The 16,186-nt window shown below is 59.0% G+C and overlaps 1 protein-coding gene and 1 long non-coding RNA gene across 2 annotated transcripts; one reads left to right on the top strand and one right to left on the bottom strand.

The window, feature by feature from the left end:
* The first annotated feature begins 2,242 nt into the window (after positions 1-2,242).
* Positions 2,243-11,183, top strand: ADAMTS4 (ADAM metallopeptidase with thrombospondin type 1 motif 4). Its single transcript, XM_019433257.2, has 9 exons — positions 2,243-4,130; positions 5,237-5,560; positions 5,811-5,943; positions 6,499-6,669; positions 7,386-7,672; positions 7,780-7,966; positions 8,218-8,393; positions 9,280-9,455; positions 9,970-11,183. Exons 1-9 carry the CDS (start codon positions 3,507-3,509, stop codon positions 10,394-10,396), a joined length of 2,505 nt encoding a protein of 834 aa, XP_019288802.2. The 5' UTR covers positions 2,243-3,506; the 3' UTR covers positions 10,397-11,183.
* On the bottom strand, positions 6,885-7,847 carry LOC109257268 (uncharacterized). The gene is made up of 2 exons (XR_002075936.2): positions 7,752-7,847; positions 6,885-7,157 (listed from the first exon to the last, which is right to left on the bottom strand). It is a non-coding gene; the product is annotated as an uncharacterized LOC109257268 (long non-coding RNA).
* Positions 11,184-16,186: the final 5,003 nt, after the last annotated feature.

The following is a 16,186-nucleotide window of genomic DNA, read 5'->3' as shown; positions in this document are numbered from 1 at the left end:
TCGCTCTCAGAGCGGCGGCGGGGCGCGGTTCACCTGGCCGCTCGTGGCTGACTCGCAGAGGCGGGAGCCGGAGCAGCTTGCGGCCCCCGCGGGACCCTCTGTGTGTGCCCTGCCGCCCCCCCCGGCTCTCCCTCGCTCTCCTGCGCCCCGCCGGGGCCGCCCCCTGCCCGAGCCCCGCTCCCGATGGCGGCTTCTGAGCCCGGCCCTCCCGGGGCAGCCCCAGGCTTTGCCAAGAGACTCGGAGCGGGGAAAGCCAGCTCGTTTCCAGACGGCCTGAGTGGGTTAGGGAAGAGGGGGCCCAAGCGGGGCTGGGCGGGCCCGAGAGCTCCCGCCAAACCCAAATGAAAAACGAGGAGGACGCCAAGGCCACCAGCACTGGAGTGGGCTGCTGGGTGTGTAGGAGCCACCTCGGCCAAGAGGCGGGGAGGCCCCCTGTGGGTGACCCTGATGTCTGCCAGGCTTCCAGAAGCTGCAGAATGACAGACCCAGGAAGCGACCTGAGAGATGCCTCACACCCCACTTCCCTGGGGGTCAGCCCTTTTTCCCTCCGGTCTTTCCGACCCCGCCTTAGTCCTGGCCCCTGGCGACGGCGGGGTAGAGATGTAGTACCACCAGGAGTCCGATCCCAGTCCTGTATGGAACAGACAAAGCGTTTTGCAGCCTTGGAGGCCAGTTCTGTTCTCTCCTTGTGCCTCCAAACCCAGCTCCCGCTGGGCCACCCGCTGAGTTTGCACATCCCTCCCGCTCTGAGCCTGGAAAGAGGCCTTCCCCAAATCTCTCCCCCTCCCCGCACCAGGGTCCCTGAGAGCCCACCAGCAGTGCAGCAGGGTGGGGCCGACGGACCAGGAAAGTGGCAGAGGCAGGGAATTCTTAGCTGTGGAGAAAGAGAGGAAAGCCAGACTTCTAGCCTGGGAGTTGACCTAATGGGAACCATACCAAAGGGTGGGGCCACATCCCTGGCTGTGGGAACTGACTGGGCCCGGCCCCGGGGTGGACTGGGCAGCCAGGCAGAGGCTCTGCCTCCGTCGTCCCCCCCACCCTTTCCCTGGGCCTTCTCTTCCCCTGTAGTTGGACACAGTGAATGTGATGGGGGGGAACTGCATTTCTTTACCCTAATCCAGCCCCAGGAGAAGTCAGGGTCGAGTCCGGGCTGCTTAGCCTTGGAGGCAACTTGAGCCGGCACCGGGGTGAGGGCTCCTGGGGGGCTACCTAGGACACTACATCTTTTGTGCCCTCTCCCTGCGGCCGACACCCCCACACGCTGCTGCTCTGATTCTGAGGCCCTTTGTCTTTCATTGCTTAGTCACCCCCTTTGTCCTCATCTCAGATGGGGGGTGGAAAGGGGCAGTAAGAGTCCTCTGGTGATGGCTCCTCTTGCCCCTGCCCCTCTGGTCTCCTGTCCTTTGTCTGACTCCTGCAACCCCAACCCCCTCCAGAGTTAGAGCCAGAGTCAGGGCATGTGGTGGGTGACTCCGGAAGTGGTGGGCACCAGGGCAGGTATTAGTGACCTGAGCAGGAAGGGAGGGGGAAAGGAAGTGTTCTGGCGGATATGATTTGGGAGACAGGAGGTGACAAGGCAGAGAGTGGATAGGGGAATGGAGGCAGGGGCAGGTGATCTGCCTCTGGGAAAGGAAAGGCACGGCTGACTGCATTCTCTTTCCTGGGGATATCCTGGGGAAAGGAGTGGCCACAGCATGGGGTGGGCAGAAATTTTCCCTCCTTCTGTACCCCTTGCTTCCGTGCCTCCAGAGTCCACCCCCCCCGAGACCTCTTTGCTGAGTTCTCTCCCGTCTAGAACCACTTCCTTCTCCGAATACTGCCCCTTCCTCCCCAGGCACTCTCCCCACCCCAGGCACTGGGTTCCTGTTCCTCTCCAGTACCCTAATTTCCCTATACACACAGTCCTGCCTCCACCCTGTCCCTGTCTCATGGGCAGTGAGAAATAAAAGATTACTAGATATTCCGGGAACAGTTGTGTTCTCGGGGCAATGTGAGGCCAAAGGAGGGAGCCAGGTGGGGGGATTCCCTAGGATGGGTTGACTTTGGGTGCATCTGGGTTTCTGAGAGAGCAAATCTTTCTGTGCTGGGGGCTGGCTGACTTGGGGCTGGGGGAGGGTTTTAGGGCAGTTGGGAGTGGGCAGGAACAGGGCCAAGAGCCTGGGGGAAGCTACTGGGAGCTGGGCCAGGGAAATGGGGAGCCAGGAAGTGGGGAGGGGGAGCCCTGGGGGGAATGGAGGCGGAATGGCTGTTCCGGGCTTTGGAGGGTGTGGGTAGTGGTAACTCAGGAACGGGGGAGCCCGAGGGAGAGCGGGAGTGTTAGAGAAGAGGAGGTGCCACCCTGGATCCTCCTTCTATAAAAGGAAAAGTCGTTAACCCCTCCTGCCTTATCCTCTGCCTGCTCCACATGCCCATTCCAAGCCGACTCATCCTACCTTTGGGCAGTAAATTCCCTGATGGCTGTCTCCTTGCCTGCCCCATCTCCCGCCTGGCCGACCGGCCTCTCTCCCACTGTTTGTTCCCGTCCTGAGCCAAAGGCCGGCCACCTCCTTTGTTCTGCCCTCTCGGTGCTTCCTTACCTGTTGCCCACTGCCTTTCCCTGGGCAGTTCTCTCAGTTGCCTCAGCTCTGGAAAGCAGCCTCTAGGGGCAGAGGGCAGCTCATGAGGGAGCCCTGAGAAAAGGGAGGCCATGCCAGATGAGAGAATGGGAGCGAGAATTCTCCCGGGACCGTGGCCTTTCTGTGCGTGTTGACCAGGCCCTTTCCCTGACTTCCTACCCCTCCTGGGGCTCTGTCCCACCAAAAAGGGAAAGAGACAGCTGAGAGCCGACTGTGGGGTTTGGGGAAAGGCTATGTCATCAGCTGGCCCGGTGCCTATGATCCATCCGGCTGCTAGAGATTCCCCTCCCCTGGGCAAGTCCCATTTTTTTTTTTTAAAGGAAAACAAAAACTAGGATTTTTGGGAAGCAATGAGACACCCATCTGAGTTCCACCAACCAAGCTCCTGTCTGAATGGCTTATAGCTCAGCCAATCGCCGAAGCTCGGGCTGCTTAAAAGAGCTGGCGCGGAGAGAGGCTGGGAAGAACCCACAGGGAGACCCACAGACACATAGACACGGGAGAGAGAGGAGGAGAGACAGAGACAAAGGCACAGCGGAAGGAGCCAGAGACAGGGCAGGCACAGAGGCAAAGCCAGACAGTCTGAGGGAGCCCAGAAGGAGAGGCCAGAGAAGCTAAAGAAGACACGGGCAGGGAGAGACAAAGACATAGGAGAGGAGGGGGTGTGAGAGGAGAGTTTGGGGGAAGCCAGGCCACTAGGCGCCTCTCCTAAGCCTAAGGGCCAAGTTTTCCCCATCTCCTCTGACCGGCCCCGGCCCCTCTGAAAACTCTGCCTCTGACCTTGGCACAAGTCCGAGCCCCCAGGCTGCAGAGAGGAGCTTTCCAAAGCCAGGGCGGGGAGGACTTGGTGCCCAGACGGCCTCAATCCCTCCCAGCCGCGGCACCAGTGCCATGAACAGGACGGACCGGCATCCCAGGAGGGGCTTGGCGGGGTGCTGGCCGTGGGGAGCCCGACCCCGCCTGCCGCTCCCCCCTGCGCCCGTCTCCCTGCCGCCGCTGCTACTGCTGGCCTCCCTCCTGCCCTCGGCCCGGCCGGCCAGCCCCCTCCCCCGGGAGGAGGAGATCGTGTTTCCAGAGAAGCTTAACGGCAGCATCCTGCCGGGTCTGGGCGCCCCTGCCAGGCTTCTGTACCGCCTGCCAGCCTTTGGGGAGACGCTGCTGCTAGAGCTGGAGCAGGACCCCGGCGTGCGGGTCGAGGGGCTGACGGTGCAGTACCTGGGCCAAGCACCTGAGCTGCTGGGAGGGCCAGAGCCGGGCACCTACCTCACCGGCACCATCAACGGAGACCCAGAGTCGGTGGCATCTCTGCACTGGGACGGGGGAGCCCTGTTAGGGGTGCTGCAGTATCGGGGGACCGAGCTCCACATCCAGCCCCTGGAGGGAGGCACCCCTAACTCTGCCGGGGGCCCCGGGGCTCACATCCTACGCCGGAAGAGTCCTGCCAGCGGCCAGGGCCCCATGTGCAACGTCAAGGCTCCCCCCGGGGACCCCAGCCCCAGCCCCCGAAGAGCCAAGGTAGGCAAGCCCTGGAGTCTGTGTCCTGCAGCGTCCTCCCGCCATGTCTGTCCTACTGACCCCCATTCACGCTCTCTCCACCCACTTCCATTGCTGGCCATTCTGCTTCTTCCCTGCCTTCTGTCTGCCTCCGCTCTTTCCACCAGCCTCCCTTCTCGGGAAGGCTCTGGCTTCTCCCTGCCCCATCCCTTCTCCTGGCCGGACTGCTGATCCCACCCGAGGAGGGCTCTCGGGGTTCTCTGCCGGGAGTGACCTCCCCTCTGGCCACGCCAACCCCGCTTGGCCACAGCATCCTACTGGTACCGTCTCCTGCGATAAGGCTATCCTGAAGGCCCCTTGGCCGTCCCAAACTTTCCGTGCCCCAAATTTGATTTCTACCCCCCCCCCCACCAACTATAAAGGAGTGAGAGGTTTGAAAGGAGTGAGGATTGGCCTCTGGCTTCTGGTGCTGCCTTCACGATAGTTCTGGCAAAGTGCAAACTAGGGCCGAAGTGGACGAGGAGGAAAGGCGCCCCGTTACCTGGTCAGTCCCCTTCCAGCACTGCGGACTGACTGCAAGGCGGCCTGAGGCTCCATCCTTCCCTCCCTCCCACGGCCGGCCTCCCCCCCCCCCCTCCCTCCCTCTCTCGCTTTAATCCAGACCAGCCGCTCTCCCTCCACACCCGCCACGCTGAGATCTGGCCCTGGCCCTAGCTGCTGACTGAATTGTTCCTCCAACCACACAGGGCAGACACGTTGCAGCCCGGCCCTCTAGCTCCAGGCCTGCAGGCCCCGTCGCACCACTCGGGCCTGGGGGACCCCCAAACCCCTCCCAGAGGCATTCTCACTGCGCTTTCGCCTCTGGGGCTCACGCAGCCCTGGGACGTGGCATCCCCCCCCCCCATCCCCTCCCCTTCTCAGAACCGACAGCTGATTTCTCAGAGTTACCACAGAAGCCCTGGGACTTTGGGGTTGGGGGGAGGGCCCAGGCGAGACCCGTGGGGAACGTGTGGCACCACTGGCTCTGCTGAGCTCCAGACCCAGGAAGTAAGGGGGCGTGGGGGGTAGTGATCCGCGGGGCTGGGCGGCTGTTTCAGGGCGCCCCCCCCCCCTCTTTTCCAATCCAGCGCTTCGCTTCACTGAGTAGATTTGTGGAGACTCTGGTGGTGGCCGACGGCAAGATGGCAGCATTTCACGGCGCCGGGCTAAAGCGCTACCTGCTGACGGTGATGGCGGCAGCGGCCAAGGCCTTCAAGCACCCAAGCATCCGCAACCCCGTCAGCTTGGTGGTGACTCGCCTCGTGATTCTGGGGCCAGGCGAGGAAGGGCCCCAAGTGGGGCCCAGCGCCGCCCAGACCCTGCGCAGCTTCTGCGCCTGGCAGCGAGGGCTCAACACCCCCGAGGACTCGGACCCGGCCCACTTTGACACGGCCATTCTGTTCACCCGGCAGGTGAGGCCCCAGTCGGCCCCCACGGGCCACGTGCTGCGTTAACTCCCCAACCAGCGGCGCTGCGGAAACCGTGCCGGAAACGGCGCCCCTGGAGCCGCACGACGCCGCGTCGCCTCGGCCCCGGGCCACGCGGCCGGGGCCATCCAGGCCCCGACGGTGCCGGGGGCCCAGCTGACCTAGATCTCTCGTCCCGGCGGGCCCCGGGGGTCTTGGTTCCTCATGCGTCTTCTGTGACCCCCCCTCTCCGCAGGACCTGTGTGGGGTCTCCACCTGCGACACTCTGGGCATGGCCGACGTGGGCACCGTGTGTGACCCGGCTCGGAGCTGTGCTATTGTGGAGGACGATGGGCTCCAGTCAGCCTTCACCGCTGCTCACGAACTGGGTAATTGGGAGTGGGGCTGTGGGGCACCCGGGATGGATGAGAGAGGTAGCAGGCCCGGGGAAAGGGGACAATGGGCTCACTAGAATGCAAGTAGGGGTCACAAGGCCACCCGGCCTAGGCGCAGGGCCGTTATCCTTCTCTGCTGTGGATGTAGGCAAACATTTAGCTTCGTCTATTAAATGAGATAGCGTGTGGAAACTTACCGTGAACTCTGTGTGTGTGTGTGTGTGTGTGTGTGTGTGTGTTTGAGGACGGCACAATATTGAGAGAGAGACTATTCGTCAGAGTCAGTGATAGAATGTTGGGAACGTTGGCTACAAGGCAAAGGGGGTAGGGAGGTGCCCTGAGTGTGTTTGGGGGGAAGGGGAGACAGAGACATGGGGGGTACATATGGAGGAACCCTGGAACACCGGAAGGAGATGGGGGCGGGGGCAGTGTGGGATGCGGGGAGAATCTGACCATCCACAGCTGGAACCAGGTTTATCATGGGCTTGAAGCCCCCCGACGGCACAGAGAGGGGACCCTTGGACCCTAACCAGGCCTCTGCTCTCACAGGCCATGTCTTCAACATGCTCCACGACAACTCAAAGTCATGTGTTGGTCTGAATGGGCCTGGAAGTACCTCCCGCCATGTCATGGCTCCTGTGATGGCTCACGTGGACCCCGAGGAGCCCTGGTCCCCCTGCAGTGCCCGCTTCATCACTGACTTCCTGGACAATGGCTATGGTAAGCAGATGGCTCACCCCTTTCTCTGTTCGGCTCTGGGCTCCTGCCCCGCCCCCCACCCCCCACCATACTCTCTCTTCTGCTACGTTCTGCATGGACCCAGTTGACTACCTCAAGTGTGTTTCCTCTGCAGTGTGGGACGGGGTGAGAAATGCTTCTGTCTTTGCGTGGTTCCCACTTCCTCTAGAATAAATAGCACAGCCAAGGCAGGCAACTTTTGGTGCGGTAGAATTAGATCTCACCTTTTAAGGGTCAGCCCTGTTCACACCAGAATGGGCCCGCTGTGAGGGGGGTGACTGCCCGTCACTTGAGGTGTGCAAGCCTGAGGGACGGCCTGCTACTCGGCAGGTTGCTGATAGGAAGCAGACTCCAGAGCCCTGTAGTTGCTTAGAGCAGGTAGGAAGACTCAGGGCTTTGGGTTCCTGTCCTGATGCTGTTCGTTAGACACGCGTAGAGAGTGTAAGTTTCTTCGCGTCTGTGTGTCCGATCTGTAAAACAGGTCTCTCGGTTAAACGAGAGAGCGTCGCTCAGGCATTTAGCCGAGGCTCATCACGTAACAAGCACCCAGGCAATTGCCTCTGCTACTGAAAGCTTTCTCCGGCCTCGGGATTTGGATTCTAGGATCCCTCAGGCCCCAGGGAGTCCAAGCTTTCAGCCGGCAACCTAGAGCGTTCCCTCAGCCCGCTGCTGACCTCACATCCCTACCCCCTTCCCAGGGCACTGTCTCTTAGACAAGCCAGAGGCGCCCCTGCATCTGCCTGTGACTTTCCCCGGCAAGGACTATGACGCTGATCGCCAGTGCCAGCTGACCTTCGGGCCTGACTCACGCCATTGTCCGCAGCTGCCTCCGCCCTGTGCTGCCCTCTGGTGCTCCGGCCATCTCAACGGCCATGCCATGTGCCAGACCAAGCATTCCCCCTGGGCCGATGGCACCCCCTGCGGCCCGGCGCAGGCCTGCATGGGTGGCCGCTGCCTCCACGTGGACCAGCTTCAGGATTTCAACGTGAGGTCCCAGGCCAGGGGTGCAAGCAGGGGGCCAGGGGGAGTGGGGACTGGCCCTGGGCCTGGGAGACTGTACTTACTGGCACGGCACCCTTTCTGCTTCTGCAGGTCCCACAGGCTGGCGGCTGGGGTCCCTGGGGATCATGGGGCGGCTGCTCTCGGAGCTGCGGGGGCGGCGTCCAGTTCTCTTCCCGGGACTGCACGCGGCCGGTCCCCCGCAACGGCGGCAAGTACTGTGAGGGCCGCCGCACCCGCTTCCGTTCCTGCAACACCCAGGACTGCCCAACGGGGTCAGGTGAGCAGTGGGAGGGACAGAGGCCTTCAGGCGGGGACGGTGGGGCTGAGGCGGTCGTCCCTTGAGTGTAGGGACTGTCCCCTGCTGTCGAGGGGAGCGACCTCACCGTTCAGGGCTCAGGGACCTCCTCTGGCAGTCTGTGGGGGGAGAGCGGTGCCACGCCGTCCAGGGGCCTGAGGGGCTGGGACGGAGGGGCTCCGGTGGGACGTGGTAAGGAAAGAGGACCCTGACCGGCCGTTTTACCCCGACAGCACTGACCTTCCGCGAAGAGCAGTGCGCCGCCTACAACCACCGCACCGACCTCTTCAAGAGCTTTCCGGGGCCCATGGACTGGGTCCCGCGCTACACGGGGGTGGCCCCCCGGGACCAGTGCAAACTCACCTGCCAGGCCCGGGCCCTGGGCTACTACTACGTGCTGGAGCCACGGGTGAGGCCCGGACGCCCCCGGGCGCCGTGCGTTCACGGTCTTTCCCGCAGCCCCCCTACCTGCTGAGCTGGCACAGTTCCCCCAAAGCAGCCCAGAGCCGTGCGGGGCCAGCCCGGGCTCGGTCAGGCTCCTCTGTCCCCCGGGTATTGGGAAAACAAGCCCCAGACTCTAGATAAGTTTCCCGTGGTTTCTTTTTCTCTCTCTTCCCGTCTCCCTGGGCTCTGCTTCGTGAGAAGGGATGTGGCCTTTCGGGCAAGTCTTTGACCCCGTTTCCTTGGGCTCCTCTCTGAATTCCAGGGGTGGCCTCGTTCAGCTCGCGGATGGCCAGTCCGTCACTGGACAGGCCTCTTGGAGACAGGGGCGCCTCCCCACTCCCTCCCTGCGCTAGGGCGGTTTGTTGAAGGCCCAAGGGAGGAGCCCTGGCAGATTTTTCACCCCTACCCCGGGGAAAACTCGTACACGTCGGCCGCCCCCTAGCGTCCATGTGGGTCGCTGCCTTCGAGGTTCAGGGCTGGTGTAGAGACTTGGACGGACTTGTGGTGTCCGCCTGGGCCCCTCTACTTGCCAGCTGTCTCCCCTTTGGGAGACTGTGCTCATCCTTCTGAAACCTCCGTGTTCCATCTCTGGAAACCTCAAGGAGTGCTTGTGAGATTTGCATTCTTGTTTACAAAGCACGTAGCACAGTGCCTGGTCCATAGGGAGTATTCTGAAAACGGTAGAGTTTTAAATCTCTGTTGTCGCCACGCTCATCACCCCTTACAGAGGTGGGGCTCACGCCGCACCCCGTTCACGTCCCCCCCCTGCCCAGCCTTTACGACGGCGCCTTCCTGGCGGGATCTGGCTTCACCCAATCCCTCCTGACTTGGCATTGCTGCTCTCTCGGCAGGTGGTAGACGGAACGCCCTGTTCCCCGGACAGCTCCTCGGTCTGTGTGCAGGGCCGCTGCATCCACGCCGGCTGTGACCGTGTCATCGGCTCCAAAAAGAAGTTTGACAAGTGCATGGTGTGCGGGGGGGATGGTTCCAGCTGCCGAAAGCAGTCCGGCTCCTTCAGAAAATTCAGGTTCGTCCGCTATTTATTTCCTCCCCTCGGGCCCCTGGGGATGCCAGGATGAACTTAACGCTGTTTCTCCCCTCACAGAGCTTCCTGTCTCGCAGGGGAGACAGATGAGTAGCCAGGTACAGCACAGGGTTCCACGTGTTGAGCAGGTGGCAGCCTGGGCTGCTGTGAGGGCCCTGGTGGGCCTCTGGGAGGGCTTCCCCAGGAGGTAACTTGCTCCTGGAGGGAGAGTGGGAATCGGACCGGCATCGAAGAGGTGGGCTTCAGTGGGCACCTCAGTGAGGGGGCACCGGATGCAAAGGTCTAGAGAGAAGAGGGGGGAGGGCACGCTTGCACACAGCTCAGACCTACAGATCTGAGACGATCGGATCTCAGGTCTATGCAGACCCCTTACACAGTTTTAGGGGGACGACCCTCTTTGCACACACACTCACACATATGGCCGTACAAACACAGCTCGGAAAGGCTGGAGGGATTCCGGAAGATGCTGAGCTCCCCCTCTATTCCTCCCACGCAGGTACGGGTACAACAACGTGGTCACGATCCCCGCGGGGGCCACTCATATCCTTGTCCGGCAGCAGGGGGCCCCCGGTGTCCGCAGCCTCTACCTGGCCCTGAAGCTCCAGGACGGCTCCTACGCCCTCAACGGTGAATACACCCTGATGCCCTCTGCCACGGATGTGGTGCTGCCCGGGGCGGTCAGTCTACGCTACAGCGGGGCCACCGCGGCCTCAGAGACACTGTCAGGCCACGGGCCGCTGGCCCAGCCCTTAACGCTGCAGGTCCTGGTGGCTAGCAACCCCCAGAACGCCCGCCTCCGGTACAGCTTCTTCGTGCCCCAGCCGGCCCCTTCGACGCCGCGTCCCACCCCCCAGGACTGGCTGCACCGCAAGGCACAGATCCTGGAGATCCTCCGGCGGCGCCCCTGGGCGGGCAGGAAATAACCTCATCGTCCCCGCTGCCCTCTGCGGGCACCGGGGCCTCGGACTGAGTTGGGAGAGAGAGGGGGCTTCCGCGGCTGCCTCACGCTGCCACGGCGGGGAGGGGCTGAGACTGTGAGGCCTGCCCTCCTCCCCTGCCCTGATGCGCAGGCTGGCCCTGCCCTGGTTTCCTGCCCTGGACGGCAGTGACGGGTGGTGGATGGAAGGGGCTGGGGACAGTCCCCCATCTAAACTGCCCCCTCCACCCTGCTGGTCACAGGAGGGAGGGGGAAGCCGGGGGCAGCAGTTGTATTTATTTAGTATTTATTCACTTTTATTTAGCACCAGGGAAGGGGACGAGGGCTAGGGTCCTGGGGAAACTGACTTCCGCCCCTCATAACCCTCACCCCGGCTAGGAAATCCAGGGTGGTGGTGATAGGCATAACTGATCCGTGTGTATGTGTGTGTGTGTGTGTGTGTGTGTGTGCGTGTGTGCCTGTGCGTGTGTGTGTGTGTGTGTGTGTGTTCACGTATAAGGTACATCCTGCCCTGCTTTCTTCTCCCTGAACTTTGTTTTCTGGGAAAGGAAGAGTCAAGGGGAGGATAGGCCTTCAGGGAGTAAGGGATTATCATATTTTTTAAATATATATTGAATTCTGCTATTTATGTGCTCCTTTGGGAGTCAGACACATGTGGGCTTGCACCCCGGCTCCACACCTCCGAACGTTCGTTTCCTCAGTTGCCAATAATAATACCTCCCTTGGAAATTGTTGTGAGGACTAAGTCATGTAAATAAAGGACTAGCATCGTGCCCGGCGCTGGGTCAAGTGCTCTGCGGTGGCCGCTGCCTCTAGGTGGTGTCACCGCCGCTCTGCCTGCCTCCGGCGTCCAGGGGCTCGGAGGTGGCGGAGAGCACGTCAGCGGTGCCCACCCTCAGCCCCAGGCCACGCTCCTCTGGTGGGCAGAACGCCGTCCTGCACTCGGAGGGACTCTCAGAGAAAGGACGGCTGTGTCCCTGATCCCTGGAGACGCCCAGCCAATGGAGACAGAATAAACGCTCGACCCCAGACACAGTTGATAAGAACGAGAAGGCGCAAAGGAAAACAAGAACAGCTCCATCCACACAAAAGGCACTTAGGACTGAGGGCCCCTCGTGGGGTCTGGTGGGGATGTCATTGTAGGAAGGGCACTGGAGAGGGAGTCCCCGGGCGTGAATTTGAGTTGGGGTTCAGTCTTACCGGCTAGTGGTGTTGGGGAAGTCACTGGTGCTGAGCCTTCGGCGGCTCTTATGCGTCAGGGGGCTGATAATACCCATCCCCACCGGGTTGTTCTGGAAACAGTTGATAACCACAGTTTCAGAACAGCAAAGGCCGAACCGCGTGAGAGGTTACCCTTGTGACTACTGAGTGATTAGGACAGGGGCCCCCAGAATCAACCGGGGCAAACACAGCAGACGTCTCTGAAGGTGTGAGGGTAGAACGGCATTTAACAGAGGGCAGGGCATGGTTTGGGAAGTCCAGAGGGCAAGGAGAATGGCGGGGAGGCGGGTCTGGGGGGGCGGACAGCCAGGTGTTCCCTGGAGGTCGACACAGGGAACACAGACTCGAGGGGCAGGAGGGCACCAGACACAGCTGTACTTTTCCTTCCGAGCAGGTGGCCTTGCTTAAGAAAGAACCGGGGCAACCCTGTGTGCGTCGTGGAGGACGCGCGGTTGGAAAAGGGGTGACAGGTGGATCGGAAGGATAGGCAGAGCCCTGTGCGAAGTCCGTGCGAGGTACACACACACACACACACACACACACACACAGAGCGTGACTGACGGGGCTCACCCATCGGAAACAACAGGACGTTGCAAAGCTCTGCATCATAAGGGCCAGATAAGCCATAGAGCCTGAGCCCAGACTCAGTGGGCTGTGAGGGGTAAGGAGGGTGAGTCTCAGGCTGCGCTGAGCAGAGGGCCACCCTGACGGCCTTCTCGCCTTTCCGTCGTGCTCGCGGGAGTTCACACTTTGAAAGTCACCTTCACGTGCAGCCTCTTAACAGGAGGCCCTTCCCTCACCGCGTCGGGCTCTGCCTGGCATAAAGAGGAAACTTTTCTCAGGGGTGCATGGGTGGCTCAGTCGGTTGAGCGTCTGACTCCCGGCTCAGAGGGCGTGATCTTGCAGTTCAGGAGTTCGAGCCCCGCAGCGGGCTTGCTGCTGTCAGCACAGACGGTGGTGCCTGCTTTGGATCCTCTGCCCGCCTCCCCCCCCCGATCTCTCTCCGCCCCTCCCCTGCTTGTTCTCTCTTTCTCAAAAATAAATAAAACATTACAAAACATTTTGGTTTCAACTTACGAAATTTTTCCCAGAGAGGGAAAGAGCTTAGGGACCGTGTCTGTGATTGGGTGGGCGTGAAAGCGGAGGACACAGAGAGCTAGCCTCTCAAAGACGAGTAGTGGGCATCATGGCCCTCAATCCCGGGCGACGCCCGACCCCTTTCTGGAACGCTCTTCTCCAGACCACCCTTCCCCTACCTCGGCTAGAGACTGGCCTGAAGCCCCCCTCAGGGATCCAGCCAGTTCTTGCCAGGGATGGGGCGAATTCATACCTTCTTGTAAGAGCCAGATGGGCTCTTGTCTCTCCAGTCTGCCTACTTATTGCCTTCCCGGGCCTGTGCTACATTGTGGGCGAGCAATCGGGGGGAGAAACAGGAATACCAGGAAGTTACGTTATGCACACCGAGCTCCAGTATCTGGTCTTAGAGGGAAAAAGAGAGAACAACAGTGAGCTGATGAAAGGGGGGTCTGTGACTGTGGGAGGACGAGGGCAGCGAGCGCCCTGTCCCTGGAGAAGTTCAAGCAGAGTTTGGACAACCATTTTTTTTTTAACGCGTATTTATTTTTGAGACAGCAAGAGACAGAGCACGAACGGGGGAGGGTCAGAGAGAGAGGGAGACACAGAATCCGAGGCAGGCTCTGTCGGCTGTGCTGACAGCTCAGAGCCTGACGCTTGGCTCGAACTCACGGACCGTGAGATCATGACCTGAGCCAAAGTGGGACGCTTAGCCGACTGAGCCACCCAGGCGCCCCTTGGACAACCATTTTATGGGGTGCTAAGTGCTGTGCCTGTGTGTTTGGGGTGGGGCGGGGGGCTTGAACAATAACTGTGAGCTGAGCCAATTTCTTAAAGCTCCTTCTGCCCCTCAGATCTTCCACCTCTGCGGTTAGAGCAGAGGAAATCCGGGCATTTGTCCAGCCACGATTTTCGCGGTGGGGGGTGAGAAAGCCAGGTTTCTGGGATGCTCTGCTCACACGTCTACCCCAGCCCCAGCCCCTCTTTTTCAATCTTCATGTAGTATTACAGTGTTTGGCCTTCTAAACTACCAGACTGACAGTCAGTGACTAAACCCAGCAGCTCATTGGTCAGGGCTGGGGGGGGGGGGGGGAAGGAGGGGGAAGAAAGTGGAATTCGATGTATTAACATTTTATTGGCTACGAGGATGCTTCTGAACCAATTGAATACTTTCCCCATTGACTGTTGCTAGAGGGGTAAGCCAAAATCATTTACAGCAAGACTCAACCAGCTGACAGCTGAGGGAAACCACCAGTTCTAAAAATGCTCAGAGGAAGCCCGAGGGGTGCGGGAGGGTGGGGGGGGGGAGTGGGTGGTGGCAGAGAGGAATTACTGAACAATTTCCCCAGAAAGGACCTTGTATAGGGACAGGCCCAGAGGACTTAAGTAGCCTTCGGAAGGAAAGGGAGGAGAGGAAGCATGTTTAAGACATCCCTCACGGTCTTTGGGAAACCAGCACCCGGCCCTGCAAACGCAGGGACGCAGCCTGAGGTTGGCCTGTCCAGCTTCACAGAGATGTATCAGCACATCCTCCCGATAACGTAGAGGCGTACAAGCATCGAGAAACTGCAAATATGAGAATTTTGGCCTGAAAGTGGGTCAGAGGAAAACATATTAATTGGAATAGCACTTCCTACGGAGAACTGACTGTTTCTCCGTTTGTTCAGTAACTAAGCCATCGGGTTATGAACGGGAGTCAGAATCACGCTCTCACGGCATCTGGAAAGGACACCGAGTTTTGGAGTCAGACTGAATCTAAGCTTTGCTACTCACACGTGATGATGTGATCTGAGATTCCTTGATCTCGGTGACCCTCGGTTTCTTAATGTGTAAAGTGGGTATTACTACTACCTGCCTTACGGAGAGGTTGTCAGAACTTAAGAATATAATGGCAGGGGCGCCTGGGTGGCTCGGTCGTCGGGCGTTTGATTCTTAATTTCAGCTCAGGTCATGATCTCACGGTTTGTGAGTTCCAGCCCTGCTTGGGATGCTCCCTCTCCCTCTCTCCCTCTCTGCCCCTCCACTGCTCTCTCTCTCTCTCTGTCTCTCAGAAATAAATAAACATTAAAAAAAAAGAAGAAGAATATAATGGTGTACGTGTTTGGCCCTGTGTCTGGCTTCTAGTAACTGCCAATACATGCTGATTCTCTTCCCCTCCGATCTCTTCCTTTGCCTGCCCCCTCTTTCCACTCCTGTATTAGCATGAGAAAATAAGTATACTGAGGAACCGTCTAGGTCAGATATAAGATGGGCTATTTTGTAGAGTTTGTGCTACAAATTCTTGGTTACGTTCAGGGGATGATAAAAGGAAGCCATGGTCCCCGTCCTTGGAGTTCACAGTCTGGTGGCTGAGACGGTCAAGTAAGACCAAAATGCCAGCCCCCCGTGACAGATGCCATGAGATGAGGGACGCCTAGCATAGAAGATGGGGCCACAAGTGTTCCTGGAGGAGGTGTCTGCCTCCCCTTCTAGAAGGCTGTGAGACTGCAGGGCCCCCAAGGAGAGTAAGCGGGTGGTGGAAGAAGAAAGAATTTCTGCTCCGGAGGGCAGCTCAAGGGTTCTTCTCTGTTATGCAAAACCAAAGACAAGTAAAACAGCTTTGAAGCTGGAGGATAATATTGTAAGTGGCCCAGTAGGGTTGGAAGGGGTGGTTGGGGTTAGAAGCTACATCTCAGTGGACAACGTTGAATGGGAGAGCGAAGATTTTAAAGACATTGGGCTGTTCCATAGAATGTGCTCCTGGTCCGTGCTGTCTCCTCCCAATGCCTCCGATGTTTCCTTGAGAAACTAGAGATTTATATGCCTTTAAATTCATTTTGAAACGAGACCAGATTTCTTCTATTGCGTTGTGTGTCATGACTGGACCACTAGGGGTCCTAGGATTTAAAAATTTTTATTATTGTTATTTTTTCTTTTTTTAATTTACATCCCAGTTAGTTAGCATCTAGTGCAACAATGATTTCAGGAGTCGATTCCTTAGTGCCCCTTCCCCGTTTAGCCCATCCCCCCTCCTACAACCCCTCCAGTAACCCTCCATTTGTTCGCCATATTTAAGAGTCTCTTCTGTTTTGGCCCCCTCCCTGTTTCTATATTATTTTTGCTTCCCTTCCCCTATGTTCATCTGTTTTGTATCTTAAATTCCTCACATGAGTGAAGCCACATGATATTTGTCTTTCTCTGACTGACCAATTTCGCTTAGCATAATACCCTCCAGTTCCATCCACGTCGTTGCAAATGGCAAGATTTCGTTCTTTTTGATTGCCGAGTAATAATCTATTGTATATACATACCGCTTCTTCTTTATTCATTCATCCGTGGATGCATTTGGGCTCTTCCCATCCTTTGGCTGTTGTCGATAGTGCTGCTATAAACATTGGGGCACATGTGCCCCTTCGAAACAGCATACCTGTATCCCTTGGATAAATACCTGGTAATGCAATGGCTGGGTAGTAGGGTAGTTCTATTTTTAGTTTTTTGAAGA

The sequence above is a fragment of the Panthera pardus genome, unplaced genomic scaffold (genome assembly GCF_024362965.1).
Source record: "Panthera pardus isolate Hobbes unplaced genomic scaffold, ASM2436296v1 HiC_scaffold_21, whole genome shotgun sequence".
NCBI lineage: Eukaryota > Metazoa > Chordata > Mammalia > Carnivora > Felidae > Panthera > Panthera pardus.
The sequence above is the reverse complement of the archived record's forward strand: the minus strand, read 5'-3'. Positions and strand labels throughout refer to the sequence as shown.

Excerpts from the sequence above, each read along its gene's own strand:
- ADAMTS4 (XM_019433257.2), top strand. The coding sequence starts at position 3,507 with ATGAACAGGACGGACCGGCATCCCAGGAGGGGCTTGGCGGGGTGCTGG. Across the intron at positions 5,561-5,810 it reads CCATTCTGTTCACCCGGCAG|GACCTGTGTGGGGTCTCCAC; the intron begins GTGAGGCCCCAG and ends CCCTCTCCGCAG. Across the intron at positions 9,456-9,969 it reads GGCTCCTTCAGAAAATTCAG|GTACGGGTACAACAACGTGG; the intron begins GTTCGTCCGCTA and ends CCTCCCACGCAG.